This window comes from Micromys minutus, assembly GCF_963924665.1.
Source record: "Micromys minutus genome assembly, chromosome: 1".
In the NCBI taxonomy this organism is placed as follows: Eukaryota; Metazoa; Chordata; class Mammalia; order Rodentia; family Muridae; genus Micromys; species Micromys minutus.
The window spans coordinates 119,048,165-119,063,179 of NC_137969.1; the positions used below are offsets into that span (position 1 = coordinate 119,048,165).

Here is a 15,015-nt window from a genome sequence, read left to right on the forward strand (position 1 = left end):
TTCATCAAAAGCTAAGAACCAATCACTGCTCAAATGGAACAGTACAGGGATGCATGCTACCTGTGGGCCAAGTCTGGCTTCTGTTTTTTGTAAACAGTTTCAGGAACCATATCTGTCCTCATCCTTGTGCAAACTACTGTGGCTGCTTCTGTGTTCCAATGACAGAGCCCTGCCTATTAAGTGCCCTGAGAAAGTCAGAAAGTTGAATTCTAGTTCCTTTCTGAGACAGGGTCTTGGTATAGCCAGGGTAGCCTGGGACTCACCATCTTCCTACTTTAACCACCCTAGTGATGGATTATAGGCACACATCACCACACATTGCGGAGAGCTGTGGACACCTCTGAGCACTCTTGTTTTGATTACAGAGTGCTACTGAGGGTCTCACATACTTTACTGAATTCCTTTGCTGTAGAGCAGAGGGAGCTGTTTCCCTAAGTCTGAATAGGATCATGGATGATAAGTTTAACATTCATAGGCAGTGACCTATGTTTTCAACTCACACTGACTAGTTTAAGTTTTATAGCACCAACCAATTAGATTATGTGATTCTCCCTGTGTTAAAAAAAAAACACAGATTACAAGGGGTTAAAAACTACTGCATAGGGTCTGGAGTAGCTGGCTAGCAGTTAAGAGCACTTGTTCTGCCTTAGGTCAGTTCCTGGCATTCACAGAGCTCACAACTATCCATAACTCCAGTTCCAAAGAATCTGACCCTCTTCTGACCTCTGTAGGCACCAGGCATGCATGTAGTACATGAAGACAAAACAATCATACAAATAATATATGAATCTAAAATAGAATTATGGAGGAAACAGAGGATAACTCAGAGAGAATCTTAAAAGAAACCCTTCAGAGAAGATTTTTACAGTGGGCAGCATTATCACTGAGATTCAAAACTGACCAAGACATTGGGAGTATTTGCCTGTTGAATGCTCAGCCTCAATGGGGTATCTATGTAATCCCTTCCAAAGCTCAGAAGACATCATTTCATAGGGTATGGAAAGAGGCGGGTTAAACAAATTAATAAAAACCCTAAAATTCTAATTATGTTCTTCTCAAGGGGTAAAAATGGTCAAGAGATATCCAGATATCTAAGTAATAAGATACTACAACCTTTATAAAAATATTTCCTTCAGTACTGGGTAGTGAGTTCAAGGCCTCATGCATGCTAGGCAGGCAGTTCACCACAGCTACACCTCAGCCCAGCATTGGTTTTTAAGAATTTTACCAAAGATGGCTTGGTGCCTGGTAGATGAGTCTTCTTTGCAAGTGTTGTTTGGTGGCTGTGAACTTGGTCCAATATCCATATAATTGCAATTTCCAATCTGGACACCAGAACTATTGTATATAGTAAATCTTATGGAGTCATCTGAATAGAAAAAGAGATATAGGTTAGTGCATGGGATTAAAATCAAGAGAAAATATATGGCATGTGAAGGTACGGGGCTTTATTACAGATGTTCACCTGCTTATCCTAAGATAACCCTTAACAGTCATTTCTTTATAATGTGGCTTCTTGACTTCAAAACCATTAACAAAAGACATCAGTGTTGGCAAGAATATGAGAATATGAAGGATCTATACATTGTTGGGAATGAAAATGATATAACCAACATGGACGACAGACAGCCTAAAGATGTCTACATTCATTTTCACAGCAGCATCACTTGAAACAATAGATAGCATCCCAAGTGCTACTTTATTCTCCTTTCCCACTTACTGGTAACCCATCCTCCTTACATGGCAGGAGTGTGAGAAAGCTCATATCTGTTAGTTATACCAGGTCATGGAACAAGGAAAAGAATCAAGCTTCAGTGAGAAACAGGATCTGTTCATCTACTAAGCTGGTGGTCTATGAGACCCTCCTTAGGGCACAGTGACTTCATGACTGACTGTGAACTGAGATCCCCTGCTACTGGCAAAGACTCAGCATCATTAAGAGGCTCTCTTCTTGGCAGGACTGGGGCCTAAAGAGGGAGTAAGAACTCCTGCAGCAAACCTGTAAGATACGACCACTCTATGGAGATAGGACCAGAAACACATGTTAAATACTGGTCATGGATGCTTTCAACCTACTTAGATACAAAGCAGGAAGCACTCTAGAGATTTTTATTGAATCATGGATGAATAAAATACAATGTGACACATGCAGAGAACCAAGGTGTGTGTAATGAGTATATGTATAGTATAAATCCTACCTAATACCCAGCCCACCAATGTGCTTTCCACAGAACTTACAGAAAACCTATAGAAAAGGCAGGAAACTTTGGGGAATTTGCCATTTTGAAAGAAACTGGTCTTTTGTGTGTTTGTTTTGTATCAAGGACACAGGACCTCATGCATGCTAGGCCAGCTTTGTACCATTGAGCCACACAGCCAGCTCAGAAAGTTCTGTGGTTCTCAAAGCTTCTTCTACGTATGCTGATTCTAGGATTCCTAGGACACAGTACAGTTATTTCTAACATCTGGATAAGTGAAGGGTTATTGATGACATATGGTTAAGTGAAGGCAGCATGTGACCTATTATTTGGTACTAATAAGAATACTAAGTCACTTCCATGCTAAAGTATTAGAAACTACATCAGCTAGCTTGGATCTTACCAGAGAGGGCTATGGAAGATGAAAACTACCTTTCTTATCACAAATTGTAGTTTATGTATAAATAAGAAACAAAAATACCTAAGACTTCTTTCTTACCCTCAGAAGAAGCAAGATAAATGAATTTAAAAGAATATTTTGTATTTATTGAAGTGGCTGGGTATCTTGAGATTAGTATCTCACAGAGGCTAAAGAGAGATACCTGTAAGTAATAAGGATCCACAATCCACATTGGAGGCATCCATGTGAGTCACAGGAGAGCACAATTATATAGCGAGTGGTCTCGGTATGATGGAGGCCATTTCAATATGCTCCATTCTCAGGGGTGAAAAAGGACAAGATGAGGACTACTAAAAATTCACTTACCTGGTAGTGGCAAGGACGTGAATGGCATGGTGGGCGTGCTTCCCGGTAGGTTGGTCTCAGGCACTGGAGTTTTATAAGTATGTATTTGGCTTAGATTTGACCTATACCAAGCTCCTGTAGTTCCAAACCCATGCTGATTATAAAATCCATTGTTCCAACATGGCATCTGTGTTTGGCTGGCTGGCCCTGACAGCTGGTGTGATGCATTTCCATGACTGGCTGTGCTGGGATAAGAAAGACCTTTTGCTCCTGCACTCTTAACATTCTCATGAGCTCTCTGCTGTGCAAAGGGGTCATGGGAGACCCTTCGTTTCCTTTCCTCCTCTCTGTTGAAAACCTCATTCTGCCTTGGCTGTGGTTTTGTCTGTTTTTCCTCGAATATTCCAAAAGCATGATAGCTGGCTTCTTCTTGCAGCTTAGCCTGCACACTGTGCTCATTCTCTTCCTGCAGGTACTCTGGGGAGGAAGAAAACCAGGACTCCTCCACAGGCCCCACCTGGAGTCCCTGAGAACTGTGCAGCGAACCGGGTTGTTCTGCAGCAGAGAAGAAATGATCAGTATAAGACGTAAACAACGTTTGAGCGTTTTTTGTGAATCTGTCCTTGAGTAACATACTGAAAATAAGAATCATGAAAATCATATAACAGTCTCCACCTATAAGTTTAGTATATGATCAGCAGGGGCCCTGGGTGCTAAGGAAGAACACAAGGAAATTGTCACAAGCAACAAAAGAGAGAGTGTTGCAGGGTCAGCTGAGGCAGAAGGGGACTCGCATGGATTGAGATATTAACTAACACCTTGAAACCATGTGGAGTCTAAAAAAGCAGCAGCTATGTCCTGTGCACATCCTATTGGTCTTTTGTTCTTGAAAAGCCTGTAGGGAAGCTGGAGAGATGGCTCAGTGGTTTAGGTCACTTATTCTTGTTGAGGATTTAGGGTTTAGTCTCAGGTCAAGACCCATGTGAGGTAGTTCACAACAACCTATAACTACAATTCCAGATCTGATGCCTTTTTTTGGCTGCCATGGGCACTATCCATATATGGTACACAGACTCAGACACATATACACTATACACTACGCAAACACACACACACACACACACACACACACACACACACAGACACACACACACACACGCACTCACACACACACACACACACACACACAGACACACACACACACACACACACACACACGCACTCACACACACACACACACACACACACACACACACACACACACACACAGGCTTGTGGCTGTACAGGACTGGATGAGTATCAAATGAATGAATGGGTATGTTACCTGAATTTGACCTGCTCGGAGGTAAGGGCACACAGTCAGACTGCAAAGATAACATTCTCTTCAAAACTGGGGTTTGACTTGGATACTCTTTCTATAAGTAAGAAGACACGTACATACTTTAGTAACTAGTAGAAAATTATTCTGAAAAGAATTCATCTCTTGACACCATCAAGACATTTTATACAAATTTAATAAGCAGTAACTTTTTCTCTCAATCTAAACATTTACCCAAGAGATAAACTGATGTGTCAAATTAAACACAGTTAGAAAACTTATATTTCTTGATTTTAAAAGTTACCACAAAGCTAACAAAATCAGAATGTTGATATTTATATAAAACAGATCAAAGATGCAGAAAAAATAGCTTAGAAATACTCACCACCCCCATTACATCATTAACTGATGTTTGACCCAAGGTGGCCTGGAACATTCAGTGAGGGGAAAACTGGACATATACATAAAAAAATTAAGATGGACTCTTACCATATACAGAAATTAACTCAAAATAAATCAATGACTCAAATTTGAGGGCTCAAAGTATAACACTCTTAGAAGAAAGTACAGGAGAAAATAGTCATAAAACTGGTCTCTGCAACAATTTCCTGACCATGGCACCAAAAGCACAGCTAATAATTCTCATTCAAGCAAGTCGAATTATGTCACATCAAATTTAAAGTGTGTGCATCAGAAGAAAATATCAAAAGAGTAAAAAGACAACCTACAGAATGGGGAAATATTTGTAAATTATTTATATTTGATAAGAGAAGAATATTCAGAATATATAAAGAACTTCTTCAACTCAACAACAATAGCAACAACAACTACCACCACTATCCACACCCCTACAAATAACCCCATTTGACACTTGCAAAGGGAGGGCTTCGGATATAACCTGATGGTGGAATATGGCCCAGCACGTGCAAAGTCCCAGTTGGATCTCAAGCACTATAATATGAGTCTAGCCAGGTCCAGGGGTGGGACACATCTATAACCCCAGCATGTGGCGGGGAGTCAGGTAGATCATGAATTCAAGATGTGCTTTGGCTATTTGGTTTGACACTGTCAAAAACACAAACAAACAAACACCCCCTAAGTAGAAAAAGATGTAGTGTTTCTCCAAAGAAGATATGTAATGAGAACTAGCAGCAGCCTAGGAGAGATGATCAATCACCAGGAAATGCTGCTTCATGTTGAACAGAATGGCTCAAACAGAACACAAAAAGGATGTCCACAGCATAAAAACAGCGCACTTGTGGGGATATGGCAAATGAACTCCTGTAGACTGCTGGTGAAGAATGTGAGATGGATCTGATGTCATGGAAAATAGTTTAAAGGCTCCTAAAATTGAAACGGGATGTCTGCATGGTCTACCCATTCAATTCCTAAGTAAACAAGCACAAAGAAATGGAAGCACACATTCAGCCCAAAAATCTGCACACCAGTGTTTCCAGCTCAAAGGGAAAAACAGCCCTGACATCTGTCAGGAGAAGGGTCACAAGCAAGTGTGGTTTCACCCACACAGTGGAATATTATTCAGCAATAAAATATATGACATGGTAAACAAAATGCTTCTACAAGTAGAAAAGCACTGTAGGGCTTGATTCCTGTGGGCTACCTAGAACAAGCAAATTCAGAGACAGAAGATAAAGACCAACAGAGGTTGGGTAGAGGGAGAAATAGGGACTTACTACTTAGGAAGTTGAATTCATGTTTGGGATGATAAGATTCTAGAAAAGGTGGTGATTAAGCATCTCTGAACTATATACATTTTACATGGCTAGAAAAGTTCATTTTATGCATATTTTATCACAATAAATGCAAAATAGGGGTGGATATACAGCTTAATCATAAAGTCCTTGCCTAATATGCACAAGGTCCTAAGATCAATTCTTTTAGGATGAGATAAACTTCTTCTTTATATAAATAACATTTTTATTAAGAAAATATGAAATGTAGAAAACTATATTTTTAAAAGCCTACAAAGACACAAGGTGAACATTTTTATAACTTTCCTTTAAGACTTATTTCCTATTCATGTTTGTATTTTGTTCTTAACAGAATATTAATATCAGTAAGTGTTCAAAGTCATTTCCTGATTAAATGCATTATTTGGGAAGGACTGCCACAGCAAAATTGTATATTTATACCTTGTAGTATCTTAGATATTGCATTTACTTATCATGAAATTTAGCTTTAAGTATTATTTTGTTTGAGTTAAGGTCTCACTACATTGTTTTGGAACTCTGTTATATAGATCAGGCTGGCCTTGAGCTCACAGATATCTACTTGCCCGTTTCTCAAATGCTGGGATTAAAGTATGTTGTTATGTATTATCATACCTAGCACTTCATACATCTTTAAAACATTTTGTGAATGTGACTTTTATAGTTATTTTTCAATACACAATGTATTTAAGTAAGAGTCTTGAAACTTCACACAGTGTAGAACATGCAGAACCACCTCTATGTGCCATTCTCTCCAAACTCTACCCTGTTCCCTGCAGGGAATCTTAGAGTGGGAGGCACAGCCCTTTTCTCTCTAGGTACCGGCATACACATTCCAAACTATACCTACAAACACACACACACACACACACTGTTTAATACAAAGGTAATAGCAACAGTACTGTTGGGTGACTTTTTGTTCTCATTATCAAGTCTTGAAGATCTTTCTGAGTCATCACATGTCATTTTCACCTCTTTTCAATACAGACTGTGTGTTTAGATCAGTCATGGGTTGGGGCATCTATTTAAGACATTCACATTGTTCCCAAAATTTTACTTGTTAACTTTTATATAAGCAACTTTTATACTACATGTTTTTGCATATATGCTAGGATGGGCTCCTAAGGCTGTACGTATCCATGCTTGGGCAGTTTTATAATGCTTTGAACACATATGTGAGGACAGGCTTTTACAATGCCTGACTGGTAATTTAGCTTCCAAGAAACTTTACCAATTGGGATATCTATTATTCTACATTTTTACTAACACTATTATCAATCATTCAAAAATAGTAATCTTAGGGGTGAAACAATCACAAATTGAAAAAAGTGATGCAGGGGGCTGGAGAGATGGCTCAGTGGTTAAGAGCACTGACTGCTCTTCCAGAGATCCTGAGTTCAACTCCCAGCAACCACATGGTGGCTCACAACCATCTGTAATGTGATCTGATGCCCACTTCTGGTGTGTCTGAAAAAAGTGATGCAATTTGTTTTTCTGTGAAATCAGATATAGTTCAGAGATTTTCTGGTCAGTGGTATGGAGTTTCTTCCTATTGATTCTTATTTAAAAACACTGTTTTAGCTACATCATTCATTTCATAGGCTGGTAGGCTTGTTTGTCTCTTTTTCCCTCATACCAACTTGTTTGTTGCATTTTCTGGAAAACTTGGAGGGATTTATCATTAGGATTTTGTATATATAACAATGGCACTAGGAAAGCTAACAGCTTTAGTGGACAACATGCTTCTTACACCCCATGACTATTTCAGCATTTATTTAGCATTCTCTCGTGTCTTTTTGAAAAGTTTCTGCAAGTTTGCTCATCTACAGATACTCTGTATCACCTGGTATGGTTTTATTTTGCATTTCCCCAATTACTGGTAGGGTTATATACCTTTTTTGATGTAGTTGCTGGCTGCTTGAATATTCTCTTTGGTGGTTTGCTGACATCAGTTTTTTGTCTGTGCACTCTTTTTTGTTTGGTTTCTTTTTTGTTTTTGTTTTTAAAAACGGAGTCTCACTATATAGATTTGGCTAGCCTCAACCTCATAGAGATGTACCTGAGCCTGCTGAGTGTGTGTTTCTGTCTTGCTTCTGTCCACAATTTGAGGCAGTAGCTTGTCATTCTGACTTATAAGATTCCTCTGGGTTCTGTGCATCTGAGTCCTTGGGAGAAACAGTAACGGTTCTTAATCACTGAGCCACCTCTTCAGTTCCTTTTCAAATGCTTCATTTAAAAAATGGTCTGTGTTTTTAAAAACTATCTGATGGTAGGCATAATGGTTACTATTCAAAGATAAGTGTGACAGCTAATTTTACCTGTCTACTCTAGAATCAGCTAGAAAGAGAGTCTCAGTAGGGGACTGTCTACATTAGCTTGGCTTGTGGACAAGTCTGTGGGGGGATTATTTTGATTACTAAGATGACAAGCACACTGTGTGTGGCACTACTCCTTTGGCAGAGAGAATTATAGAGAGTGGAAAAAAACAGCAGCATATTAACAGAGGCACATGAATTAATTGACTTTTGCTTTTGACTGTGGATTATAATGTGCCTAGCTGCTTTAAGTTCCTGCTACCTGGACCTTAGTATGTTGACTAAACCTGGAACTGTGAGCCAAAAAAAAAAAAAAAAAAAACCTTTTTCCTTTAAGTTGTTTTTGTCAGAGTATTTTATCACAGTAAGGAAATAAAACTAAGAGGTTATTTGATAGAGAAATTTATATGTTTGTATTAGGTCTTATATTAAAAACATGTGTTTCAAACAGTCTTAACTCCTTACTGATTGTTTGGATCTGTTTGCTGAACCAATTAAAGACAGATGTATTACTATTTCTAAGCAAGACTGGGAATTTGTCTATTTTTCTTTGAGTTCTGTCAATTTTTGATTGTTATGTTTAAGAAAATGTTACCATGAGCATGTCCATACTGAAAGCTTCTGTATCTTTCTGTGAACTGAACCTTTATGGCGGAACAGTGATGACTAAGGAGGGAGGGAAGGAGAGAGGAAAAGGAGAGGAAGAGGCAGGTAAGAGTGGGAGAGGGAGGAGAGAGAGCGAGAGAGCGAGAGAGAGAGAGAGAGAGAGAGAGAGAGAGAGAGAGAGAGAGAGAGAGAGAGAGAGAGAGAGAGAGAGAGGATGGAAACTGCACTCTGATATACTGCTCAGACTCCAGACAGAAAATTCTCCTCTTCAGTCTTAGCCACTGTTGTCACTCAGAACTTAGCACGAAGTGCACTGAGAAACCAGCTTTTCTTGAAAGCATTTAAGTGGTTCTCAAATGACTGTCCCCAGCAGTATCTGCTTGCTTCTCTATAACGTTCCTCTCAGCATTAAGTTGTGGGTTAGTGTTTTTATCTTTATATTTCATTGACTATCTATATACCTGTTCTCTTTCTACTTGGGCTTTTTAAAATAGATGCGTAGTTATTTGCTTGATTTGTGGTGCCGGAAACAGAACTCAAAACCTCATGCATAATCTATCACTGAGCCATATCCCCAGGAAGTATTTTATAAACTTCTCAGAATGACTGACCCACTTGTAGTACAATCCAGTCTCTTCAAGTGTTGCTGAGTGTCTTTTGTTTTTCTCTTTCTTTTTTGTACTATTACATATATTTTCCCTCTCATTTTATACCAGCAGAAATGAGCCCAACTGTCAACATTTTATTATTATACACTTCATATAATTCCTAATGTGTGTGTTCACTAAGATAGCTTACTTCAAATCTCAGCAGATAACACTGCTTTGCTTCCATGACTGATAATGCATTTTGGTACACTGTTGCTCTGGGCACTTTGTAGATCACTCACCTTTAAACTTGCCACATCTTCTTCTACATATTCTTCAAATTGACTTAAGTAAAAAGGCCTAAATTCTTCTTCAATACCTGTATAAAAAATAGTCCATTAATTTATAGTTTGTGCATGTTCACATGTGTGTGAGTGTGTATGCAGACCCAAAGACAACATTAGCTGTTCCTTAGCTGCCATCCACCCTGCTTTTTGAGACAGGGTCTCTTGTTGGCCTAGACCCTGTCAAGGATAGTCTGGCTAGACAACGAACCTCTGCCTGTCTTCCCTTCCCCGGCACTGGAATTAATTATCACCACAACTGTTTTTTTTAATGTGGGGATTAAACTCAGGTCCTCCTGCTTGCAAGACAGTTTACCAACAGGGTCAACTTCCTAACCCCCATCCCCCAAATTTCTTAATTAAAATGCCAAATATTAATAATCTATTATTTTTAAGTCACTTAAAATAGCATGTAGACAGAACAATGAAATAAAGTTTGATGAAGAGACCAGAGCTCAATGCCAGGTAGACGTTTTCAGTCCCTGGCTTCAGCAGAACAGTGTGGCTTGCTCTGGCCACAGCACAGTCCTGAAAGTGTGAGGCAATCTTCATGTGAATAAAGATGATGGAACTCTACATTTTCTACCTCTGGCACTAAGAAGCTAGAGCTACTAGAGTGGAGGTGGGGGTGGTGCTGGACATGGTGAATTATGCATGTAACCCCAGGCTGAGACAGAGAGTCTAACACAAGTTCAGGGATGAGTTCCAAGCTATCCTGCACTTTACAGAGTCTTCAAAACAACAACAGCAACAACAACAAAAACAGGAAATCTTCAGTTCTAGGAAGACAGACTAGCAATATTTTTCCTTATTCTTCCATCTAAGTACAATAACACATCCTAGATAGTATATATATTTAAAAAAACACATGGATACTCCAGAAGAAAGATAGACAAAGTGGCTTGGATCTCAGGATCTATGAAAACACATAACGTAAGTTCACTTTGCTTTCATTTTGCCTCACTCATATATCCCACAGTCAAAGCTGAAAAGCTATCAATCCAGAAACATCACCAGGCACAGACGGCAGCAGTAACAAAACAACAACAAAAGCTTTCATTTTTCTAGCCAGAGAACTAAGCATGTGGCAGCAGCCTGTTAGCACACAAAACCTTTGGTGAATCATCAGCCTACTGACCAGCTAACACCACAGAAAACAACCATGCTGTTACCCTATTCCCATAAACTCAATGGATAGCTTAGTTGTCCTGTGATTACAAACTAGCCTGTGAGAGTTTGAATGAGAATGGCCCCCATAGGTTTATATATTGGAGTGCTTGGTCCTCAGTTGGTGGAACTGTTTGGGAAGGATTAATATGTGTGGCATTGTTGGAGGAGATATGTCATTGGGTGCAGACTTCTGAGGTTTCATAAGCCCAAGACATTCTCAGTTAACTATATATGCTTTATGGTTGCATCTCAAGATATGAGCACCAAGCCTGCCTGCCTACTGTCATGCTCCTTGTCATGGTAGTCCCAGCCTTCTACAACTGTAAGCCCCAATAAATTCTTTGTTCTATAAGTTGTCTTGGTTCTGGTGTCTTATCAGAGTAATAGAAAAATAATTAAGACAACCACCAACATGATGTAAGGCTTGTCATTCCTTGCCATAATGATATAAGAGATCACCAAAGAGGAAACCAGAACTTTCCTGCCTGAAGCTGGTAATAAGCTCTTACAATACCACAGATAGCTTTAAAATCCCGGAATCATCTAATGAGATAAAGGTGCCATTGGGGCAGAAGCAGGGGGAGTAACAGCCTTAGAACAAGGGATGGTCACCAGAAAGGTCACACCACTAATTAGAGTTGGAATGATGGGCACCACTGTGAGATAGATGGGGAGAAGAACTGGAGATTAAATTCAGTCACTAACAACCAATGATGTGCTAAACTGTAATAATAAACACATAATAAAACTCCCACATAAACCCATAAATGGTGGGGTCCAAAGAGTTTCTAGGTTAGTGAAGAAAAAAAATGCTGAGAGGGAGGCATGACTGCAGAGGGTCTGGGGGCCCACCTGTAGAGGGTCTGGAGGGTCACCTGCAGAGGGTCTGGGGGCCCTCCTGCAGAGGGTCTGGAGGGTCACCTGCAGAGGGTCTGGGGGCCCACCTGCAGAGGGTCTGGAGGGTCACCTGCAGAGGGTCTGGAAGCCCACCTGCAGAGGGTCTGGGGGCCCACCTGCAGAAGGTCTGGAGGGTCACCTGTAGAGGGTCTAGGCTTGGCAACCCTTACCTGAACACACTGCCTGTATACCTCTTCTATCTGATTGTTTCTGAATTGAATATTCTCCAATATAGAGTTACACTTCAGTGCAATATTTTTTAGCCAGATGAGTCTATTACCAAACTTGAGCTGAGACATGTACACTCAAACTCATAGTTATCTGGGCAAAAGCCTGGGTATCCTATGTGTACAATGTGGGTGATAGCCACATGAGACTAAGCTCTTAAATGTGGAATCTCGTGATAGCCTGCACAGTGTCAGAAGTGTAAATATATGTAGTTTCAGAAAAATGACACATGACAATCAAAACAATGGGTAAGTAAAAGCAAAAGAGTTTTTTCAACTATGAAGGCTGAAGCAAAATTGCAACATGGTCTGACGCACCCTACATGTGTAAAGAAGAAATGTGTAAAGAGAAAGGAAAGGAAAGGCTTACATACTTAACTCAGGGTGAAAATGGCAAACTGGAAAAATAAGCCATGTGATAACAATGACATATGGATAATATATAATGCCTAGAATGTCCTTGAAATGATGTAAGAAAAAACACTACAGGTGAGTCAAACTAGAACTCTAGAACAAGTTTAAGAACCTACAAGAAAATACTACAGTTTGACTCTTGAACAACCTTCAATGTATGGCTTGGTCCTCAGCTAGCAACACTGTCAGGAGTTGTGGGCCCTGTAAGAGGTGGGGCTCTAGCCATGGTGGCACATACCTGTAACCACAGCTATCAGAAGGCAGAGGCAGGGGATTCTGCACACTGCAGGGAGGTCAGCTTGGTCTACACAGTGGGAATAGGTGGAATCCAGTTCTGCTTTCTCACAGAAATACAACAACATGATGCTTTGTACATTCCTGAGCACCTCCTGTTGCATCTATGAATTCTCCATTGACCTCCTACATACTCCCAGGTAATCTAGGGGATGGGATGGGTGCAGAATGGACCAAATGCTCATGTCTCCTTCATTTTCCTCAACTACAGGGCCAACCTAAATGGCAGAATTCATTTCTAAGGATACCAGTAAGATGCTAACTAAGGAGGCATGTACATGAAAGAAGCTAGAAATGGTTAGGCCAAGTATTTATCAACAGATGAATACACATACATAGAATGTCTATCCATAGAGTAGAATATTATTCTGCAATAAAAAGTAAATTCTGACACATTTACTACATGGATGAACCTTAAAGACATAGCTGGTAAAACACAACAGTTACAAAACAGAAGTATTGTGCAATTTTTGCTTACATCAGACACCTGGGACAGTCCAAAGTCAATAGAATCATGACTGCTAAGGCCGGAAAGTGGAGTTAATGTTTCCTAAATACAGAGTTGTGCTCTGGACTGAGGGACCTTGGAGATAGATGGTGGTTGATGATGTTGATAAACGGAATGGACTTCACTCCACTAGAAAGTAGACTTATAAGAGCTAAAATGGAAAGCATTATGCGTGCTTCAAAACAATAACAAAGCTAATACCCACACTAAAAAAGGAAATGAAGAAGCCCATGCTTTGTGGAAGGGTACGACCTTCTCATTGACAAGATGCTTTAAATATGTCCTGTCAGTTTGAAGCTACGAGTGTAGTACTCAAAGTATGTTCCTAACTGTGATGGCTAACTTTCCTTACCAACTTGACTGGTTTTAGGGTTGAACTTTTGATGATGCTAGGAAATGTAGTTCTAGGTGTACCTGTTGGGGTGTGAAGCAGGGAAGGCTTCACACCTGAATATGGGCAGCATTACCCCACGGGCTGAGACCTTGCACTGAATAAAAGGAGAGAGGAAATGACCACCAGCATCTGTGTCTGTCTCTTTCCTGACTGTAGATGCAATGTGGCCAGCTGATTCGGGGTCCAGCTACTATGACCTCCTGCCATGGTAGACTGTACCCTTCAACTGAGACAAAATAAACCCTTTCCTTGAGTTAATTTGTCCTCTTAGTCTCAGCAACAGGACAAGTAACTAAATTGCAAGTGACACCTTACTGAAGAGTGTCACCATGCCAGATGGATCCTAAATAAGCACACAACCCCTTCTTACCAAGAAATGTTGGCCTGTCTTCTGGGTTGGCCTGCCAACACCGCTCCATGAGGCTGATGATCTCCCTTGGACAGTACTCAATGATGTCCTCCACACTTGGCCTGTTCCCAGAGTTTATGCAGATCAAGAACTGCTCAGTGCAGATGACATCTGCAAAAAGTGGAACTTTAGTTGGGGTTTTCAGTCTCACTCTACTCTCAAGCAGAAAGATGACAGGACCTAGATAATCCTGCTATTTTGTCTCTATCCACGGTATGCTTTTTCCAAGGCTGTCTCATTCAATGAAGTAACAACCTTGCAGCAAGGCTGATGTAGTCTACTACAGAAATGATAGGATGCTGTTTTGATTTCGCAGAAGAGACACAATTTTTTTTTAAAGCTACCTTTTCACAGAACAAACAGAATACATGGGTAAAATCATAGCATTTTCCAGAGTTCAATACAGAGGCAAATACAGGATGGCCTGGACTTTAAGAAGTTTAGTTTGATGAGAGCGACTTAAAATATCCATAACGGATTTCCTAGAAGCAAGAATGAGGGCTTATGGTAAAAACATTTATGTGAACATTTAAAGTTGCTTATTGTGCCTTTTAGTACAGGTGGTAAGCACTGTACTGTGCTGATAAACTTGGCAACTTGTTCAAGGGATGCTACTTTGGAGGTCCCTGTGGGTATCTTGGTCATGGTCAGAGACTAAGGTTGAAGAGACATCAGCCATGAGATGATGATCCCTGGTGTTAGCAATCACGAAGGACTCATAGAAAGCAGTTACTCCTTTTGCTTTCTATGTTATAACCAAATGGAAGGATGACTTTTCCACTGTACAAATGACTTAGTTACCTCTACACTCCTAGCTGACTGAACTGCCCACAGTAAGTAATGAAAGAGTCTCATTCAC

General features: G+C 40.1%; 1 protein-coding gene across 3 annotated transcripts in view; it reads right to left on the reverse strand.

Moving 5' to 3' along the window:
* RIPK1 (receptor interacting serine/threonine kinase 1) overlaps window positions 1-15,015 on the reverse strand; it is a 30,917-nt gene that overhangs the window by 3,237 nt on the left and 12,665 nt on the right. For all 3 annotated transcript variants that reach the window (XM_080929712.1, XM_080929714.1, XM_080929713.1), the window contains 5 exons: window positions 14,118-14,267; window positions 9,802-9,878; window positions 4,268-4,358; window positions 2,965-3,498; window positions 1,229-1,369 (listed from right to left, as the gene is read on the reverse strand). In XM_080929712.1, the coding sequence (XP_080785838.1) occupies window positions 1,229-1,369; window positions 2,965-3,498; window positions 4,268-4,358; window positions 9,802-9,878; window positions 14,118-14,267 (993 nt within the window). The remainder of the gene's footprint in view (window positions 1-1,228; window positions 1,370-2,964; window positions 3,499-4,267; window positions 4,359-9,801; window positions 9,879-14,117; window positions 14,268-15,015) is intronic.